This window comes from Gymnodraco acuticeps, unplaced genomic scaffold, assembly GCF_902827175.1.
Source record: "Gymnodraco acuticeps unplaced genomic scaffold, fGymAcu1.1, whole genome shotgun sequence".
NCBI classification, from domain to species: Eukaryota; Metazoa; Chordata; class Actinopteri; order Perciformes; family Bathydraconidae; genus Gymnodraco; species Gymnodraco acuticeps.
Window position 1 is genome coordinate 274,785 of NW_022990313.1, and position 22,260 is coordinate 297,044.

The 22,260-nt window shown below is 43.5% G+C and overlaps 1 protein-coding gene across 1 annotated transcript; it reads left to right on the top strand.

The window, feature by feature from the left end:
- Positions 1 to 349: 349 nt before the first annotated feature.
- Positions 350 to 5,602, top strand: LOC117550445 (piggyBac transposable element-derived protein 2-like). The gene is made up of 3 exons (XM_034222884.1): positions 350 to 490; positions 3,984 to 4,134; positions 4,299 to 5,602. The coding sequence occupies exons 1-3, from the start codon at positions 350 to 352 to the stop codon at positions 5,600 to 5,602; spliced, it is 1,596 nt and encodes a 531-aa protein (XP_034078775.1).
- Positions 5,603 to 22,260: the final 16,658 nt, after the last annotated feature.

Below are 22,260 nucleotides of genomic sequence, written 5' to 3' on the forward strand. Positions count from 1 at the left end.
GGAGAGTGTATGGCAGCAAGTAGGCCTACGAGCACAGATCATTAGTTACCGTGGTATCTGTCCCTGTTAGGTCTAGTACGGTCTTCCTTGAAGGTCGTAGGGGGCGCTGTTAGTGCGGTGTGAAAGTGGTTAGAGCTATTAGCTCGGGAGCACGCCGAGGCTTCATGTGGAGCTGCCGGTTTGCTGGTCGCTTCGCCGAGCTTACGGTATTAAGTGCATAAGTACCCGCCATAACTAGCACCTGAAGACTAGCGGGGAGTTTAGCTAGTTTCTGTAGGCAGTTAGAGGGACGGGCCACGGTAGCGTTTAGGCTGTGTAGTAGCGTGAGCGTGCACGCAGTGTTGTCATGATGGAGAGTGTGGAGGACTTTGTGAGAGCGCCTACAGAGGAGCTACTGGAGGGCTTCTCACGTGAGCAGCTGATCGGTGTTGCTGAACATTTCCGCTTGGATGTTGGGGATAAGAGGATGAAGGAAAACATAAGAGGGATTGTTAGAGCAAATCTGTTCGAGTTGGGTGTTTTCAAAGGGGGAAAATATACTGTTGATCCTAGCAGAGACAGTGGCAGTACGTCTGGCTGCCGTGATACAGACTTGACTTTTGAGCAGAGAAAGGAGCTGTTGCTGTTGCAGGTAGAAATGAAAAGGCTTGAGTTGGAGGAGCGGAGGTTGGGTTTACCTGCTGGGGCTGCAAGTCAGGCCTCTAATTTCCCTGGTAGAGCTACTCCATTTGACGTTGCCGGTAATCTGCGGGTTGTGCCTCAATTTAATGAACGAGATCCAGATACATTTTTCTCCTTGTTTGAGCGTGTTGCTGAGAGCAGAGAGTGGTCAGAGGCTAATAGCACCTTATTGCTGCAGTGTGTGCTAACAGGTAGGGCACAGGAAGCTTATTCTGCTTTAACCCTCTATGGCAGGGGTGGCAAACTCATTTCAGTTAAGGGGCCACATACTGCCCACTTTGATCTAAAGTGGGCCGGACCAGTAAAATCATAGCATAATAACCCACAGGCCCTATAACGACAATATTTCTGTTTAAGTGCAAATAAGTAGGCTACAAGTACATTCGGAAAATGTCCACATGTAATGAGACGCAAAACGTTATGAACAAACTGACATTTATTAAGAAAAAACAAGTGCAATTTCAAGTGCTACACATATGTTCTTTACAACAGATCACAGTTTCCACCTGAACTGACTCACCACAAAATATAAATAAAAACGTGGGAGCTATTAAGTGAGGAGTTTGAGTTACCCCCCTTGCCTTGAAGATATAACATTTCTATATTTTAAAAAGAAGTTGGGCAGTGCCACATCAAATCAAACTATTGTTTGCCTAATGCAGCTGCTGATTGACATTATAATACACAATGTTCTATGACATAATAATATAACATGTTCAAATATTTCAGTAGGTTCTTATTTTCACGTCACTGATTAATTTGCTCCTGAAACTTGACATCTTTTAGCCCTCACAATGGCATCAATATCAGGCTTAAAATCCTGACTAGCAGCCAATTTAATGAGTTCATTCAGGCACTTGTGTGTGAGTCTTGAGCGCAGCTTTGTTTTAGTAATGTTCATTACAGAGAAAACCTGTTCACAAAGGTAGGTGGTCCCAAACATGCTCAAAACTTTTGCTGCCAGGGCTGTCAATTTGGGGTATCCTGGCAAAAGATACCGATAAAATGTGCCCAAGTCCGATGAGGCAAATTTGTCCTTTAAATCCTGATCACATTGTAAGTCGATTATCTCAAGTTGTATGTCGACGGGCAGATCCGCAGCCTTAACTGCAAATGGCGAGCGAAACACTGCAAACTCTGTCTCAAGCTCACCAAAGACCTGAAACCGCCGCTCAAACTCCCGCAGCAATTCCGTAATGTTGTCTTTGTACCGACTCATGTCAGCAGTAACTCCGGTCATATGCACATTTCTTAGATGAGGGAAATGAGCAGGGTCACCACTTGACAGCTGTGTCTCCCACAAAGCCAGCTTCAACTTAAATGCGCGTATGCTGTCATAATATTCTGTGACAACTTTTTTGCGACCTTGCATCGTTATATTCAGATTATTCAAGTGCTCTGAAATATCCACCATAAATGCAAGGTCCTGCAGCCATTCTGGGTTTTTTAATTCATGCACTGGCTTACCCTTTTTCTCCATGAACTGTCCAATTTCCTCGCGTAGATCAGAAAAACGCTTCAGCACGGCACCTCGGCTCAACCACCTTACTTCAGTGTGATATGGTAGGCTACAGGTGATGTCTTTATCACTGAGGAGGCTGTCGAACTGACGGTGATTCAGCCCTCTGGCTCGGATGAAATTAACAGTTTGGACAACCACTTTCATGACGTGATCCATTTTTAACGTCTTGCAACACAATGCCTCCTGGTGCAAAATACAGTGGAATGTCCAAAAACGATCTGCTGCTTGTACTTTCTCCCTGAATTTCGTGGCAACACCTGCTTTTTTCCCGATCATTGATGGTGCGCCGTCTGTAGCCAGACTGACAGCACGGGTCCAGTCCACTCCGACCCTGTCCAGTGCTTCAACGAGAGCGCTAAAAATGTCATCCGCTTTAGTGGTGTCTGTCATAGGAACCAACTCAAGGAACTCTTCGGTGACCGTCAAAGTCTCATCTACACCACGAATGAATATGGCCAGTTGAGCAACATCTGTAATGTCAGTGCTCTCATCGATTGCAACTGAAAATGCTACGAATGACTTGACTTTTATTTTTTTCTGGCTATCCAAATCTGCTGAAAGATCGGCAATCCTATCCTTCACTGTATTCCTCGTTAGACTAATGTTGGAAAAAGCCTGTCGCTTCTCAGGACACACGATTTCTGCAGCCTTCAGCATGCATGTTTTCACAAACTCACCCTCAGAGTATGGCTTTGAGGCTGATGCTATTTCGTTAGCAATGAGATAGCTGGCTTTCACGGCTGCGTCACTTATATCTCGGCTCCGGGTAAAAACGGCCTGTTGTTTCTTTAGACCTGATAGCAGGTCATTTATCTTTTCTTTTCTCCGTTGTCCTTGCAAGCAGTCGTATTTCTCTCCATGGTGAGTCTCATAATGGCGGCGAATATTATATTCTTTGGGCACAGCAACTTGCTGCGAACACACCAAGCATACAGGTTTTCCATTTACCTCTGTAAAAAAATAGGATGCGGTCCATTTTTCTTGGAAAACTCGGCACTCCGTGTCCACTTTTCTCTTTTTTGACAGAGACATTTGGGGATGAGAGTGTCAGAGGTTATTGACTGCAATCACTACTCTTACTCATCACTTTTTTTACAGTCTGGCTGCGCTCTCACTGGTACCGGTGCGGTAGTGCGCCCACTAGTGGAAGGATTCAAAATAGCAGTTTTGTTTCCCTCCTCTCATACAGTAGCCTACTTAGCAAAATCCTTCAGCTCCGTGGGCCAAGCTGGAATGCCTCCCGGGCCGGATCCGGCCCGCGGGCCGTATGTTTGCCACCCCTGCTCTATGGCATACTGTTGCCCTCAGGCAACAAACCACTTTTTTCGACCTCACACTGGCCCACTAAATATTTTTATTTTTTTGAATATACACAATGTCACCTGACATGCTGGTGTCCAATAAAATGAGGGAATTATATGGGTGTGGCATTTTGTCTGGGGGCGGAGCAGTCCTTTCTGCAAGCAAAGCTGCAGGGCACTCAGGGCCACCACTTGGTAAGATACATTTAACTTTTTAACATATTAGAATTGTACACCAATTAAAATAAAAAATACATGCATGTGCATGAATATGTAAAGAAGTATATTTGATTGTTTAAAGACTTATGTATTTATTAATTAACTAAAACTATGTTTTTTTGTTTGTTGCCTCAGGGCAACACTGTGCCACTAAGACCACTTTTTTCCAGGCAATATCATACAAGTGTAAAAATGTGCTTAGCTGTAAAATGATAAACCTAGTCAATGTTTTTACTTTACTGATCTACTGATATTTACAGGAAATGGACAGCAAAACCTTTTATGGGAAGAAGGGAAACAATCAGGCTGTTAGGGCTATTCCATCTGACAGTGAGGACAGTGAGCTTGATGGGAGTGAGAGTGAGGACAGTGAAGGTCAAGATAGTCAGGAAGAGTGGATCCCTGAATCAGGTTTGAAAAAATAGTTATGTTAGGTGTCAGTCTGTATCATTCAGCAGAGTACTAGTGTGTGTGTGTGTGTGTGTGTGTTTATTTGGCAAGCATATTGGATGAAAAAAAGGGTAAATAACAAATTCAAATGTGTGTTTCTATTTGTGCTTCCTGTGTGCTATTAGGAGAAGGCATGTTTATTGAAAATGACACTGAGTCTGTCAATGAAGAGGAAGATGAAGATGTAGCCGAAGTTGCTAATCCAGGCCCACCTCGGTGGAAAACAGTCCACAATCCATCCTGCAATCCTTACCCAGAATGGCAGGGTGTATCGAGAAGTGATGAAATCCTCTCCCCCCTCCAGTATTTCCAGCAGTTTTTTTCTGAAGACATTCTAGAAAGCATTGTTCAGCAGTCCAATTTATATGCAATGCAAAATAACCCAAACAAGCCCCTAAACCTCACAACAAAAGAGTTAGAGCCGTTCCTGGGAACTGTTGTGTACATGTCACTGTTTGGTTTACCAAGGACCCGCATGTTTTGGAACAAAGCCTGCAGAGTGTCCCAAGTAGCTGACACCATGACCCTGAATAGATGGGAGGCCATTAAAAAATACCTTCACTTCAGCAACAATGAAGACAGGCAGGAGGAAGGTAATGATCCATTACACAAGATCCGACCGCTTGTCACTCACCTAATCTCCAAACTGAAGTCGATCCCAATGCGTGAGAAGCTGGCAGTTGATGAACATATGGTCCCATTCAAGGGAAGAAGTAGACTGAAGCAATACCTGCCATCAAAGCCCAAAAAATGGGGCTACAAAATACTCGTCTTGGCTGGCTCTGATGGTGTCCCGCACAACTTCAAAATTTACACAGGGAGAGCGGTACACCCCCCTGAGCTAGCAGATATTGGAGCAAGTGGCAATGTTGTCCTCCGCCTGGCTCAGCCTATACCCAAGCAAGAGAACTACAAACTCTTCTTCGACAACTGGTTCACAAGTGTCCCCCTTGTGCTCACACTGGCTCAGCAGGGGATTCACACTATTGGTACTGTTCGTTGCAACAGACTACCCGGCATCAACTTAAAGTGCGATGCTGAGCTAAAGAAAAAAGGACGTGGATCGTTTGAAGAGAAGATGGCCATTGTTGGAGAAACCACATTGCATGTTGTGAAGTGGTATGATAACCGTACAGTTAGCCTTCTGAGTGATTACGCTGGAGCGTACCCTGTCAATGAAGTTGAAAGATGGGATCGCAAGCAAAAGCTCATCATGAATGTCCCCCGCCCTGCTGTTGTAAAGGAATACAACAAGAATATGGGTGGGGTCGATCTGCTTGACTCACTGATTGCACTGTACCGGATCAAAATCAGATCAAAGAAGTGGTATCACCGGCTGGTGTTTCACTTCATGGACATGATTATCGTGACGGCCTGGCTGCTCTACAGAAGAGATTGTGAAGGCACAGGCATGACCAGGAAGGAATAAATTAGGCTGTATACCTTCAAATCATACATTGCTGAAGGTCTGCAAAAGAGTGGAAAGAGTCTGGAACGCAAGAGAGGTCGTCCCAGTCTCACAATTGCTGGTGAGTATGAGGAGAAGAAAAGGACCAGCAACTCCGATTCCGATCCCTGCTGTTCGCCTGGATGCCACAGCGCACTGGATGGTAATGGATGAAAAGAAGGGGAGATGCAAGGTACCAGGGTGCACAGGCACACCCAAAGCCAAGTGCCGGAAATGTGATGTGCACCTCTGCTTCACATCCACAAGCAACTGCTTCCTGAGGTTTCACAAAGAGTGAGAATAATAGCCACACACAGATACTGTAACACACACAGTGCTGGAATTGGGCCGGTACTCACCGGTACGCAGTACCGGCACTTCTGGTTCTGACCCATGGAGTACCGGCACTTCTTGCTCAGTACCGGCATGCTGGCGGTACTCCGGTACTCATGCACCGTGCCAGTACTCAACACTCTCCCGCCGTTCTTATTATACATCCATATATATATATACAGCCGCCCGGTACTCAGTAGATGCGTCATGAGGTGCCGAACGGACATTCTCATCGCTATAACCGCTGGAGTTTCACAGCGGCTGTCAGCTGTTTACTCCTGTCATTCAAACAGAACGTGCTGGAGAGGGGGCGGGGCTTATCTTCTCCATGTAAATACTGTGGTGGAAACGACTGTCAAAATTAACCTATTTGACCGTGATTTAATAGTAATACACGTTTCAAAATAATAATAATAATAATCATGCCGAAGTAACAACATACTGAAAACTGTTAGTAAAACCATGTTTTAATGCTTTACAATTTACATACCTAGATGCACGTGTGTTGTGTTTATGCAGTGCAACTCCCACCCAGTGGGTGGCTATGTAGAGTGATAGAATAGAGCAGGCACACCCCCGAGAGAAGGAAAGCAAGTCACGTCACAAATTAGCATTTCTAAAATGTTAGCGTGGATTAATAAAAGTGCAAAAAGACAGCGGTTGTCGCCGGAAGAAACTTCAAATACAGAGAATGCTGTGCCTGTGTTGGAAATTGTGTCTGATGGGGAGCTTTCTTTGGTTGATCCTCCTGCTCCAAGTTCTAGTGCATTAGCATTAGCACTAGCTCCGCCGCCTCCTCCAGAGCCTCTAACGTTAGCTGCTGCTGGCGCAACTGCCACCACCAACACCTGGCAAAGCGATGCACCTGACTGCTGGACAACGGACCAGGTGCAATATTTTTGCAAGACCAATGCATGGCTCCTTCTTAAAGATAAGAAGCTAGGATGTCGGATATGCAGAGATGTCAAATCTTTGGGAATACACACTGGACAAGAACTGAAACTGTCAACTGAATGGGGTGAGTGTGCAGTGTCTCATTTCGGTGTTGACAAGGGCAAACAACAAGCTAGCCTGAGAAAAAAAATCAAAGAACATAAAGAATCACAAGCCCATGTAAAAGCTGCTGACATCCTTACATCTGCTTCACGTGAAACTATTCAACATCAAGTGCAGTCTATGCATAAATCTGAATTAGACACCACTATCAGAGTTTTTCGAACGGCATATAAAATTGGCAAACATAGCCGGCCATTCACAGACATGCCAATTGATTTGAATGTACAGAAACTGAATGGGCTGAACGTGGGCAGGGTTTTGCACTCCAATAAAACCTGTGGCGAAATCATCGACCACATAGCTCATGAGCTGAAGAAAAAAATGGCAAAAGACATTACAGAAAACCAAAGAAAACTCTGTGTTTTGGTCGATGAATCTACCACTATTAGTGGTAAAACGGTGCTTGTTGTGTGTCTACGCTCAGCATTAGCTGATGCTGAGCCCGAAACGTTTTTTTGGGAGCTGATCGAGTTGGATGGAACAACGGCTGATGACATCACAAAGGCATTAATGGAGTGTCTTGGAAGAGATTTTAACGAGGACTTTTTAGGTCAGTGTTTCGTTTCTTTTGCATGTGATGGGGCTTCAGTCATGCTAGGGAAGAGAACGGGCGTTGCTACCCAGTTGTGTAGTAAATTCCCAAGCCTGTTTGTGTGGCACTGCTCCAATCATCGTCTAGAGCTGGCAGTTGGGGATGTGGTCAAGGAGGTCTCAGGGCTCAATCATTTCCAGATCTTTTTTGACAAACTCTATTCCTTGTTCCATGCCTCCCCCAAAAATCAGAGGCAGTTAGCGCAGTGTGCGCAAGCAGTCGGACAGCGTCTCCTGGTGATGGGGCGTGTTTTGTCCATCCGCTGGGTGGCTTCAAGTGAAAGGAGCGTCAGAGCAGTCTGGGAAAACTACCGAGTGCTTCATGATCACTTCACAAATGCTGCAAACGACACGAGCAGGGATTCCAGAGACAGAGCAAAGTACAAGGGCCTGGATGATGTGCTCACATCTGCAACGTTTGTCAGCAATCTGGGACTGATGTACGATGCGCTCACAGAGCTCAGCGACCTCTCTCGGCAACTCCAAAAAAGAGAGATGACACTGCCTACAGCAGATAGGCTCTTAACTCGAGAAATACGAATTTTTGAATCCATGGTCACCATGCCTGGCCCACACATGACTACAGTTCATACAGCTCTAGCTGAGAAGTCCTTCAAGGGTGTTGCCCTGCGTGAGAATGGCAGGCTTGTACAGATTCATGCAGGTCAGTTTTTCCGCAGTATGGTAGAGAATCTGAGACACAGAATGACTTCCACAACCTCCTCTCATGTCAGCACAAGAGAAATCCCATTACATGGCCGGGAGGCCCGGGACAATCAGCTAATCCAGGACATGAAAGTTATCCATCCTGGAAGTTGGCCTGAAGAGGAGTTAGACGTACAGTATGGGGACGTAGAGGTGCTACGTTTGTGCGAAGTGCTGAAAGTGGACAGAAGAGAGACTGTTCAGGGCTTTCGCGAATACAAGGAAACCAGGGCATCCCGTACACCTGCTGCCATGGAGCCTCGACTGAAAGCAGTCCGAACCATCACTGTCTCCACTAGTGAGTGTGAGCGGGCATTCAGCTGCATGAACGATATCCTTACTGCAAAAAAGAATGCTCTCTCTGTCAGCCGACTGTCCAGCCTGGTTTTCATTAAATGTAATGGACCATCACTAGGACAGTTCAATCCGGAACAGTATGTGAGGTCCTGGCTGGCAAAGGGAAGGAGAAGTGCTGATGAAAGAGCCTGTCCAGCTCCAGCCCCTGATACTGATGTCCCCAAGGCCTTCTAGAGCCTTTTCTAACAATGTGAAGTATATTGCAAAGCAGCTCACCCAGTGAGAAGACTTTTGGCATAATGTGCCGATTTGTACAGATCCTGGAGATAGAAGGACTTCAGACCAACCAGGGAGTTATCTGATCAGCTTGGTGTTCAATGTAACTCTTTACCATGGCTCAGACTTTGTTACTTGCAGTTACAGTTTCTCATTTTAGATTGTGCAAATTTTGCATTTGTTTTTAGTAAAAACAAATGCAAAATGCAAAAGGCCGGGACTCGATTAAAAAAATTAATCTAATTAATTAGAGGCTTTGTAATTAATTAATCGAAATTAATCGCATTTTTAATCGCATATAAATATTTGACCTGAGAACAGTGAGAAGCAATTTTTTTCACATGGATTTTAGTATACCATTAGGCGCATTCACACCGCAGTACTTTTCCCACAAAGGTTCATGAGAACTTAGTTCATGAGAACAAATGAAGCCGCTGACGTCACTTCTTCTTCTTCTGCTTTGGGTTTACTGGCAGGCCGCAAACCACTTCACGGCGTATACTGCCGCCCAAAGTCCCCGGCCGGAAGTCCCCGGAGTTGGGGACTGGCTTCAGTAGAAGCTGCTGGGAGTCCCAGCAGCTTCTACTGAAGCCTTCCGAGTAAATCGCCAGAACGCCGACACCTCCTCATCTCCACCGCTCCCATGTTTTATTTTGTGTTGCCATAAGTTAGTCTCTCTGCGTTTCTGCGCTGGGCTAATGCTAATGCTAATAATGCTAATGCGAGGATAATAAAATGGCGGCTTCACCAAACTTTTTGGGAGTTTTACGGGGCGTGGTTTGCAATCCGCCAAGCCAATCAGAAATACAGCTCTTTTCTCACAAGAGAGCCGTACGAAAGTCCCTGCTCTCTAGCAGCTCTCTGCTCTCTAGCAGGGACTTTCGTGGGGGTAAAAAGGTTCTCATGAACTAATTTTAGTACCGGCTCTTTTTGGTGTGAACCATAGACTGTATGGTGTGAACGCGATAAAAGAGACTAACGTCCACGCTAGCTTCCACGCTAGCTGCTATATGTTTTGCATTGAGGTGATACTTGAGGCTTGATGTGCTGCGGTGATATGCGAATTCCTTTTTGCATAATTTGCACACAACCGTGCTCTTATCAACGCTTCCATCCGTCCGTTTTTTAAAACAACATTTCCCACTGTTGTTCACTGTGGTTTGTTGTTGTCTGAAGTCATGAACGTTAGTTGGTGCTCCAGTATAATCGGTACGCCTGAAACTCATCCAGTGAGAAACGTTCCACGGTGCAAAAATAAGTGCGATTAAAATGCGTTAATTTTTTTAACGCGTTAATTTTTGTGTATTTAATTAATCTTAATTAACGCGTTAAAGTCCCGGCCCTGGTTTTTACATGTTCTTTGTTCATGCTCTTTATCATTTTTCTGAGTTGGAAAGTTAGATTGCATCATAGTTTACTTTATACATATTTGTATTCTTCAGTGGTGAAGTATATTGCAAAGCAGCTCAGCCATGTGAGAAGACTTTTGGCACTTTTTCGTTTTCTGAGTTGGAAAGTTAGATTGCATTCAAAATGTACAGAAATACTTAATTTTGTTAAAGCTTTTTATAAAAAATGCTTCTGACCAGAGCTTTGTTTCCTTGTCATTAATGTTGAACACCACCAGAGGGGCTCTCACCTGAAAGGTCTCTGCTTCATGTGTCTTCAGCAGAAGATCTAGACTTTGATTGCTATATTTTCAGTTAATATTGACCTTACTGAGCTTTAGCCATATCCGCTGCCTATCATAAAAAATGTTAAGTACAGTGAACCTTTCTAAAATATACAGTAGTAAAGAGACACACACACACACACACACACAGGTTAATATGAAATGTATGCATGAAATGTTATTTGTTATGTTTTTAATGTGTTCCTGTTATATGTTGTAGCCAGTTGTGGTTATTTAAAACAAATAAAACCTTATGAATTCATACAGAGTTGTTTTTTCTATTTCTTCTGAATTGTAGAAATCCTTGGTGTTTCAATACCCTTGTTGCGCAGTGTTGCCCTGAGGCAACAAACCCACCCCTGGTTGGGGGGTTCGGGGGGGTCACATTTTATAATTGATATAATATCAGGGACCCCTAAGCTCCTAAAATACATGGTGAAACATTTTTTTCCTCCCAAAATAAAAAGTCATGCCATAGAGGGTTAACGGTGGCGGACAGCAAAGTGTATCTGTGGGTTAAAACTGCGGTGTTGAAGGCTTACGAGTTGGTCCCTGAGGCTTATCGACAGAGGTTTCGGTCCTGGGAGATGTCTGACAAGCAGACACATGTTGAGTTTGCCAGGGATCTGGTTACCTCTTTCGGTAGGTGGTGTAACTCCTTGAAAGTGGATACGTATGTCGCATTATGTGAGTTGATGGTGTTGGAGCAATTTAAAAATTCTGTGCCCAGCCACATTGCGGTTTACATCAGCGAGCGTAAGGTGAAAACTGCTGCAGAGGCTGCTGCTCTGGCAGATGTGTTAACGCACAGGGGCGGTCGCGACTTCAGGGTCCAGGATGAAGGGGGTATGTATCGTGCAGGAGGTAGATGAGAAGAGAAAGCTAATCCGCACTGGGTTGAGCGTGAGGTGCGAGGTCAGCCACAGGGAGATTCGGAAATCTGTCATTTCTGCAGGAAGAGGTCACTGGAAGGCTGACTGTCCGAAAGCTAAGGCTAAAAGGGGGAACTGTGTAGGCCAGTTCAACTCTGCTGCTTGTGCTGTGTCTGTGGTGCCGTTACCTGTCATCTCTCCCTGTCAGCAGATTAATGAGCCATGCGGGTGGAATGACCCACCGTTTTCTGCATTTGTGTCAACCGGATACGTGTCATTTGTGGGAAGTGATGTCAGCGAGCCGGTAAAGATTTTGAGAGACACTGCATCGTATGACTCATATATTCTGAGCTCTGTGTTACCGTTTTCTGACAAATCTGGAACTGGGGATTTTGTCCGGATGCGAGGTATGGGAATGCAGGTTGTGCCCGTTCCTCTGCATTCTGTTATGCTTAACTCAGGTCTGGTGCAGGGTGAAATCACCATGGGGGTCCGTCCTGTAATGCCAATTGGTGGTGTGGATGTTATCCTGGGTAACGGCCTGGCTGGCAGCCGTGTGTGGGCTGAGGGTCCACCGCCTACCATGAAGTCATCTTCACCTACTATGATTGGTAAGGCAGAGGAGAATGCCAAGTGCTCTCCTGGAGTGTTTGTGGCTTGTTCTGGGACACGGGCTGTGAGCCGTGCACAGGAGGAATCTGAGCAGGGTGAAGAGGTCAGTACGAGAGATTCGGTGGTTGTTCCTGACTGGTTGTTGTCGGTATCCCACAGTGAGTTGGTGGTGGAGCAGAAAGCGGATGTCTCCCTCAGTCCATTTTTTGAGGCGGTTCTCTCCACCGAGGATGGAAATGGGGTCACCAGGGGTTGTCAGCTGCATGGGGGATTGCTGGTCAGAAAGTGGTGGTCACGTGGGAAAGGTTTAGTTGGTGGGCCAGTGTATCAGATTGTGGTTCCTGTCAGGTTTCGTGAGGAGGTCCTCAAAAAAGCGCATGTGCAGTCGGGACATCTGGGTGTCCGTAAAACATGTGGTTACCTGCTGAGGTATTTCTTTTGACCTGGTTTGAGGAGAGATGTGTCTCGGCATGTTGGAGCATGTCACGCGTGTCGGACGGGTTGGCCAGTTCGGCAGCGACCTGGGGGTCATGTCTTGGGTCTGTTGCCGGGGTCTAGGTTGCGGTTTCTGGGGGGACATTCCGGGTTCTTCCAGGTGCAGGGTCAACGGACTGGCCAGAGTGGTTTTCTGTCTGCGCCGGAAAATCGGAGAAGAGCTCCTAGCTATTCGGGTACTTAACGGTGTTCTTAGGGGAACTCCTTTCTTATGGGGGGGGAGTGTGACGACCCCTCCACACCGCGTGGGGTGACGTCTGGTTGTGTGTGTGTTTTGTGTGTGATTGCAGGTTCCAGCTGCAGCTGTCTGATGAGGCGCACCTGCCGGATGAGCTGCACCTGAATCAAACAGAATATAGGAGGAGCCCAGCAGGTTACGTGGCCCTCACTCCTCTGGGCACTCTCTCTCTACGCCAGCTTCGGGGACCTGTTGCTGGTGTCCATTTAGTTGACGTGTTACAAATAAACGTATATTCGTACCTCTCGTCTCGCCTCCCTGCTTTTGTTGCAGCCCAGGAGCCGGGTTGTAACAACTCTAATCAATATTAATCAAACTATTGTTCGTTTATACATTTTAAGAATGGCGTTTATCTTTTTTGAGAATTAGTTCTTATTTTATTTAATGTATTCGGGTCTACAACAGATGATACAAATGTTTGTGTCAGTAAATGTGTACTAACAGAGGCGTGTGTGTGTGTGTAGAAATAACGGGGACAGAGCTGCTGTCAGACGATCAGCTGTGCTGCGTCATCACAAATGGACGTCTCTTCAAGTGACGCTTGAGGGAAAATTGAAGTAACTTGAAGAAGTGAAAGTTTGATACAGCGTATTTTTGGTATATTCATGGTTTACCCCTTTTGAAAGTGTAATGTATTCTTACCGTTTATCATTAAAACAGATTATTGTTTAACCCTGTATCTGGTGCTTTGAATTCCTTCCTTTATGATTTTACAAGATGCTCACCAAACAAACACGCGGAGCCGAGGTGGGTTTTAAAACCGCTCCGGAGGAAAGGACGTCCCATTGCTCTGCTTCTCGTGGTTTCCTTGAGTCCCTCCATGCTTCCCTGGTGGGAGGGACTAGTCGCAGGGAAACGACGCAAGGATTCCATATAACCGAAGTGAGAAGGGCCCCAGCTAATAGCGCGGATAAAAGCCAGTCGATTTTTTTGCACTACAGTTGGATGAATCAACTGACATAGCTAACCTTGCCAACCTGCTCTCATACGTAAGGTATGAACACAACGGAGAAATAGGAGGACTTTCTCTTTTGTAAATGTTTGCCAACACGCACAACTGCAGAGGCACTTTTTGACATGTTGAACAGTTTCATAACGGAACATGGGATTGATTGGTCAAAATGCGTGGGCATTAGCACAGACGGGGCAGCAGCCATGTTAGGCCGACACAGTGGGCTTGTTAAACGTGTACAAGCAGTGGCTCCACAAACTAAATCAATCCACTGCAGCATCCACAGGGAGGCTCTCGCAGCCAAAAAAAATGCCTCCTGATCTCAAAACTGTTCTGGATGAAGCAGTACGAACGGTCAATTTGATCAAGGCCCGTCCACCGAATGCCCGGTTGTTTGCCGTTTTATACGATGAGATGGGCAGTGATCACCGGCAATTACTTCTGCACACCGAGGTCCGGTGGCTATCGAGAGGAAAGGTGCTTGCGCGGCTCTACCGAGTTGCGCGATGAAGTGAGAATGTTTTTACTTGACTCAAAATTTGAACTTTCAGATCGCTTCAGTGATGCCCCGTGGCTTGCCAAGTTGGCATACCTGGCAGATATTTTTGAGCATTTGAATGGACTCAATCAGAGTCTTCAGGGAAGTCAGTGACACTTTTTCATGTGCAAGACAAAGTTGAAGCTACAATCAAGAAGATGGAGATGTGGGCCAGGCGCCTGGAGCAGTCAAACTATGACTCGTTTGCAAACCTATCAGATTTTTTGAACACTGCGGAAATGCAGCTTTCAAATAATGTGAAAAATGATGTCAGGGAGCACTTGCAGAGTTTGAAAACACAGCTACGGATGTACTTCCCTATCCCTGACACAACTGCGAACTGGATCAGAAATCCATTTGCGACCCTGGACGATGACATCCTCGCAAACCTTACGTCCAGAGAGCAAGACAGCCTTGTTGAACTGTCCTGTGACGGTGCTTTAAAAGTGGATTTTTCTCAGAGATGCCTGCCTGCCTTTTGGCTAAAAGCTGCTTCAGAATACCCAGAGCTGTCCGACAAGGCCTTGATGTTTCTTATGCCCTTTCCTACCACTTACCTCTGTGAGTTGGGATTTTCATCACTGGTCTCGTTGAAGACAAAATATCGGAACAGACTTAACGTTGAACCAGATCTCAGATTGAAGCTCTCATCGCTGGAACCTGACATCCAGATGTTGACGTCTGCGAAGCAACATCATCCATCTCATTAGCTGAGTGATAAGGTTAGCCTGGACTTGCTGTGCGTTGTTTTGAGTTTAATTAGCCTATAATTGCACAAAATCAGTTATTTTATTTATTATTTCCTTATTACACACGTTTATGTTAATTTATTTGTGTGATTGATAAGATTATTTGTTTCCACTGGACTTGCTGTGCGTGTGTAACATGGTTGTTTTGAGTTTAATTAGCCTATAATTGCACAAATCAGTTATTTTATTTATTATTTCCTTATTGTACACGGATACAATCGGATGTTGAAAGAGCTGAAGCTGCAGTTCATGTTCACTGATGCAGCTGTTGTGTTCTATGAGTGTATGCAGATTTGAATATATGGTCAAGGACCAAAAGAAGTTGTCCGCCGTCCTCTTTGAGAAACATACACAACGCAGACAGACACCGGTATCAGATAGGCTTCAATTTACTTTTGATTGTCTATAATTAACTATAAAAACATATCTGCGTTTTAACACTACGTTTAATGTACTTATTTGTACGGTTTGCATATGAGGTGGTCCGCGAAAATCCTTGATGATAAATAGTGGTCCGCAATAACAAAAAGTTTGAGAACCCCTGGAGTAGAACATATAAAGGTATTGGCTATAGGGAAATGTCCCAGCAGTTTAGGATAATGAAGGTTCTAATCTATTACATAGCCATTACATTTCTAACTCCTAATGAGAGGAAGGCAGAAAGTGCATTATACAAATAATAATACTCTTAATAATAGCATGTTTTAACAATGACCACAATATCATTCTTTTAATAAAACAAATATGAACAATTGAGGAAGAACTGATGATTCAAATGTTGTAGTAATGTAGTGCATAAATTACTATTGCAACAAATGTGTTAATTTTCTTCATTATTAGTCGATTTCTTTGGACGAATGCTCCGGGCCAGTGATAATACAATTCCACCGGCCCGGAGGGTGACATACTGTATGCAGAAGTATTATTTTAAGCAACACATTAAGTTGACGAAACACTCGAGTCAAATGTAATTAAAGTCAGATCGTGTCTTAGACGGGGCAGTGATATCATAAATCTGTTAATGTACGCATTCAAACACTTGTTCTGTTACCAGCTGTATTCACCTTGCAGGTGCAGCTCTGATCCTGGATAAAGTGTTTAAAGTTTAACTTCTTCATGTCTAATATTATAGTTGACTTTTCATTCAGGAAGTATGACGCGCTGCACTGTCAGTATGCTTCTCCATGTTTGTGATTGGTCGAATGCCACCCCTTTCATGTGAACGCGCACCTAACTAGATAGGACACGGCTGGCTTGAGCGATCCACTTGATAACCAGCGTCGTAGTACAGTTTAGCGAGAGCGCGTATGTTTTGGATTAGGCCAACCGGCTAACTCAAACATATCCAGGTTAGGTTGAACCGGCTTCGTAGTACAGGCCTCTGGTCAACGGCGGCGGGTCAAGTGTCAGTCAGTGACACTTGACCCGCCCCCCTCGCTCCTTGAGGACATAAACAGCTTGCGGGGCTGGGGCAGTTCAACTTACCTGATTTTGGGGGGGGTACGCCATAGTGTATGGGCGCTGTACGCAATATAGGCGTAGTTCTGTTAAGATAATAAGATGCACTTTGTTGTGAAAAAAAATTCACAACCATTTTTTATTTATTTTTTAATAAAAAAAATATTTGTTGTTGATCATATTCTAAAGATGTTTGGATTATTGAAAAGTATACAGCTTCCTTTCATCTGAGTGTTGAGAGCTGTATCCATCAATTCATGTTGTGCTCAAAGTGCAGCAGATTGAGGCATTTCACTTCAACATTTAAAAACATATCTTCCTGCGGGAGCATGCCCCCAGACCCCCCTAGAGAAGGTGCCCCCCCCCCCCCCAAATAAAGCAGGTTAAAATAATTAAATTGAATACATTTTATTTCAGTAAACACTGCAAACGGGACCCACAGACCCAAACAGCACACAAAGGTTAAAGGTCAGCATATCATAATGTTAAATTGTGCTAAATATATACATTGCAAAAAACAAAGGAGTAAAAATAGCTCACGACTTGTTTTATTTTTAGCTCTCATCCTAAAACAGGCTGGAGACCCCTGAGCTAGGGTCACCTCAGGACTCAACACTGGGGCTGAGAGGGCATTTATTGGATGAAGGCTGAAACACTCCGTAAGCAGAACGTATTGCTAAGAAAGGCACTATATCTATATTTAACTCCACAATAAACTTCTCCAGCTAAATTATTGTTTTTAAAGATTCCTCTAACTCAAAGAAAGGGACTATTTATTAAATGACAGTGCAGCAGCGCTAAACGATCATTGCACTTTATTCAGCGGTGATTCTATCACCAAGGAGAGGGAAAATAAAACGGGGAAACACATCGATCACAATGTGATGAGCCCGGCTTCCGCTGACTCTGCTCAGAGCCTCCGTGAGGTCGATGAGCGGAAATAAATGATAATGGTCTGGTAAACGGATGATGAGGCAATGGGCCAGTGGGCACATGGCCCCCACCTCTGCTTTACAGGAGCAAACAACTATGATTTGTTTAGCCCTTTTTGTGTCTCTTTATAGTCGTTAGAAACATCTATTTGGTTTTGTGTCAATTAGTAGTCAGTCATTGACTCCCTGTGCGACTGTTTCACATCGTAGTCGTTATGAGTCTCTTTGTAGGTTGTTGTGCTGTTGATCGCTTTGCAGTCTTTGGCTCTTTGTTGGTGTTTCATGTGTCTTTCTGGTTGGAGCGTTGCTTTGTGTGACATTTGGCTGAGCAAACAGGGGGTTAGTAATCCATCCATGCCCAGGTGAGGGGGAGGAGCAAACACCGAGCACCAGGTGAACACAACCGGGTAATCAGCAGGAGAGAACATAGAACAGGGGGTGAACACTTATACAATTAATCATTTCATAAATAGTATAAACTACGTACAAATATGCAATGCCAAACTGTACTGTGCAATCACGCCAATAAAGTGCTCACCACTAAAGTGCTGAGTGACATTATTTCCGTGCACAGGGAAGTTGTCGTCAATATACCCTAAACCAGGGGTTTTCAAAGTGTGGGACGGTGAGCCTCCCCTCAGAGAACATAAGAACAGCCGCCCCCTCCTCCCAATTATTATTATTATTGTTGTTGTTGTTGCTATAATGCAGGGGTATTATTATCCAGTGGAAAGCCCTTACCTACTGGCCTAGTTAAATCAAAGTGGTTACTTTCTGTTGGCTGGGCAGTGTAGTTTTACACACCGTCTGATTTGACTGTTTTTTGGGGCCAGACCCCCACAAAGAAAAACACATATTTACACACGCAAGGTCAACATCTTAACAGTTTTGTATGCTCATCTGTGAGCAGAGCATCAAGTTGGAAAAAAACCTGTGTAGTATTCAGGGTTCGTACGGGTGCTTGAAATCCTTGAAAATGCTTGAAATTTGACGTGGTGTTTTCAAGGTTGGGAAAGTGCTTGAATTTTGGGAATGGTGCTTGAAATTTAGATAAATAAAGTGCTTGAAAATGTAAATGCTTTACTTTTACAATAAATTGCTGTCTGACTGAATAGTTCGCTTTTTAGATTAAAAGAAAATAATTGCTTCGCTTCTACATAAAACAGCTCCGCTGCGGCCTTCCCGCGCTATGCGCGCAACCTGCAAGTGTTTGTGTTACGTGTGACCTGGGCATTCTGATGAGAGTGATAGATGACTGTGTGCCAGGAGGTTGCCGTTTCAACGAGCGTTGGCTAGCAGAAGACAAATACAAGCCATGGCTAAGACGAGGGTCAAGCCCACGAGTAGCCTCCTGCCAAGTTTGCAAACATAACGATGAGAGAGTCTGCGCTGACGAGCCACATGAAAGGTACGCCGTAGTAGAGCATTTTAGATTAGGCTAACGTTGCATGTTACGTTTGTTTAAGCTAACGTTTGCTAGCTGAATAGCGAACTCGATTGAGGGATAATAATAAATGCAGGGGACAAACGAGCCGGTTTTTGTTTTTTTTTGCGGAGGGATCTAGATCGGCTTGAAGGCACATTATGCAATGTGTACATTATCCCGCTTATCACATGGCCACATTCTCAACAAAGTAACGACATGACTCCCAATATTAATTGAAATGCTTTTATGGATTTAGAAAATGATTTTATTGATTTAAAAAATAGTTGTATGTATTGATTTAAATTGACATGCATCCGCTAAGAAAAATAGTCCGTTGTTACTGTTTGAACTAACGTAGCAACGGCAGGAACTGCTTCGATAGCGTTTTTGAGGAGCTTTTTGATTACAGATTTGAAAACATCGTTGCTTGCTTTAAAAGTAGCACATTATGTCAAACCTTGGGAAGTATCTAGATATCCCTGCCCTAATGCCAAAGTAACTGGCAACTGAATATGTGTCGCTGTTTGATGTCTATGTCTGGACCGCTGCGTAAAAAGGAGGGTTTCTGCCCCATTACGTCTCTTCTTACTTCTATAAGAATAAAACACGGAGGACGGAGATCTCTTTTGCTCCCCCTCTTCTGACAGCCCAGCAGCTGATCTCAGAGCATGCTCCCCTCTCCTGCAGGGGGGCGTGGTCAGCTGCAGCTCACAGAATCAGCCCCCTGCAAAAACAGCGCTGGAAAGAGCAAATGAGGCATGGCTAAAATGCAGGATCTTTTTGGTCTATATAGTCTTCTATATTTTTTTATATAAAAAAACTATATGTATATGCTTTATATAGGTCGATACAGTAGCCCTTTTTCTTTTAAATAGTTTTTAAAGGTGTTGCTATCTGTTTTGTGTAGCGTGGTTCTACAAGCAAGTCAATGCATTCATTGGGTGGTATCAGAGAGTTACAAGGGTCTGTAAATGCAATGAAAACAATTGGCCACAGCAAATCATTTATATTAAACATGTAATTTTTACTTTTGAATACTTCAGTACAAAGGATGTATTGAATAATTTAAGTGATATATGTGTACACATATAAATCATTAGTCAAAACAGGGCTACATTTGAGTTAATTAAAAAGTATAATATGAAGAGCCGTTTGGGAGCCGAAAGAGCCGGCTCTTCTTGGAAGAGCCGGAATTCCCATCACTAGTGTTCAGAGGATGAAGCACTCACGGCATTTCGTGTTATAGTCACGAAATATAATCTATTGATTCGACAGAGCGATTTTGAAAGCAATGTATTTCTACTGGTAGTATGTTTCGTGCCTAAACCAAATGTGACTTGCTCTATCGAAATCAGTCACATTGACCCAAAGACACGTTTTCGTTTGTATTACTGGTCTGGGGGAAGCTCGCGAGTGTGTTTGTGTATTTTTGCGTTTGTGTACCGGGGAAACACTCACAAGAAACACCGGCTGTTGTTATGCTTGCTGTGATGTTACATTAGTGATTAGTCCGTTCTCCGCTTGTAATTATGCCGAAGCTTCAAAGTTGTATTTATCATCTGAATTTGCCGAAACAAGTTTAATATTCTGAAAGCCAATACTTTGTTTATTTGAAAACAGATGAAAACAAACTGTCTTTTATATAAAATTGAAGTATTATACAAGTAAAACTACATGTTGCTTTAATCCCATGTAATTGTAGAATGAACACAGTCTTCCTTTGAAGATGTATAAGTCAGATGTCTTGAGTAGTCAACATTACCTACAAATCATTGTACACATTTGTAAATATTATTTTCCACTTTACCATTGTGAGTCTATTTTTATGCAGCTCTGTGTGATTTCGTGGCTACAATTCAGACTAATACGCTACCAGAGGTGGAATAAGTACTCAGATCTTGTAGTGAAATTATAAGTACTCAGATCTTGTAGTGAAATTATAAGTACTCAGATCTTGTACTTAGTAAAAGTAGAAGTACCAGAGTGTAGGAATACTCTGTTACAGTAAAAGTTCTGCATTAAAAATGTTCCTCAAGTGAAAGTAGAAAAGTATTATCATCAAAATATAGTGAAAGTGGCGACAGTAAAAGTCGTCGTTGTGCAGATTGGTCCATTTCAGAATAATATATATGATATGTTTTATAATGATTGATCATGAAAGTGTTCTCAAAGCTGGTAAAGGTGCAGCTAGTTTGAATGACTTTGTATACTGCAGTGTAGGGTAGCTTTTGGATTTACTCCAGGTGGAACTAAAGTCTGATTTAACACTTGGTTATATTTCACATCATTCATCCAGATCTGTAAAGTAACTAAAGGTATTAAATACATGTCGTGGAGTAAAAGTACACCATGTACCTCTGACTTATGTTCACTGCCAACCTAAAAGTACCTCAAAAATAGTAATCAATGTATTGAAAAGTTATTTGGCTGATTGTTTTATATCGGCTCAGCCAGGTTATATGGGAGGCCTAGTCTACGTACAGATCCCTCATTTTGAAATATTAAACTTAGTTTTATTTTCTTTAATTGTTCATCCTCATGTAGAATGCTATCACGAAACACACATTTGGTTGTTTATAGCATAAAGAACATCTGATTTAATGTGAGGTAGGGAAATAATCATTTGAGTATAAGTATATAAATATGTAATTTACAACAGCTGTAAGATGCTTGAAAAGCTGGAAAATGCACCTTGAAAATGCTTGAAAAGTGCTTGAATTTGACTTTGGAAAAGGTGTAAGAACCCTGAGTATTATGTCTCCCCAACTATTGGATGGATTTCCATGAACACGTTTATGTTTCCTTCAAGATGAATTATAATCAATGAGTGAAATGTGACTTCCATGTAAGGCAAGCAGGGGGATCTTGATCACCATGAAGGGGGATTATCCGGCTTATTGCCAGAGTCCATACCATGTTCTCGTTAGTGTATACTTCCTGTCTGTTGATTTCTCTGATGTCTTTCCTTCTCTTCCTTTCTGAGGACAGTGTAGCCATCATGAATCCAAATGTTTGTGCTCTCCACAAATATAAAAGTGAATATTCAAAAAGTATTGCATGGTGTTTTCTGATGGAGAAAACGTGTGTTTGAAGTCCACAGCTCATGTTACATTGACCGGTATTCTTGATGCGGATTGATACGACTGCACATTGTGCCTTTAACCTCCTTAGATATGCTCATGTTATGCTTCGCAGCGGTGTGTTAGCGAGTATTAACAACCTCTGTAAGGTCAAAATCAACCTATCAGAATAGTGACGAGCATTTAACTATGCCGTGAAGATAAATAACCTGGCAGACCATCTGCGGTGACCGATACACGTCAACCAAAAGCTTTTTTATTTGTGAAATAACCTTGAGCTGAATATATTGATATCTAGCTCATTCTCTAGTCTTTTAACACTATGTCAAATATAGTTGGAGATAAAACGTTTGCACCA

Bases quoted from the DNA above. Each gene is read 5' to 3' on its own strand.
- LOC117550445 (XM_034222884.1), top strand. From the start codon at position 350: ATGGAGAGTGTGGAGGACTTTGTGAGAGCGCCTACAGAGGAGCTACTG. The intron at 491-3,983 runs GTTAGAGCAAAT...TGATATTTACAG, and splicing joins AGGAAAACATAAGAGGGATT to GAAATGGACAGCAAAACCTT. The intron at 4,135-4,298 runs GTTTGAAAAAAT...GTGTGCTATTAG, and splicing joins AGAGTGGATCCCTGAATCAG to GAGAAGGCATGTTTATTGAA.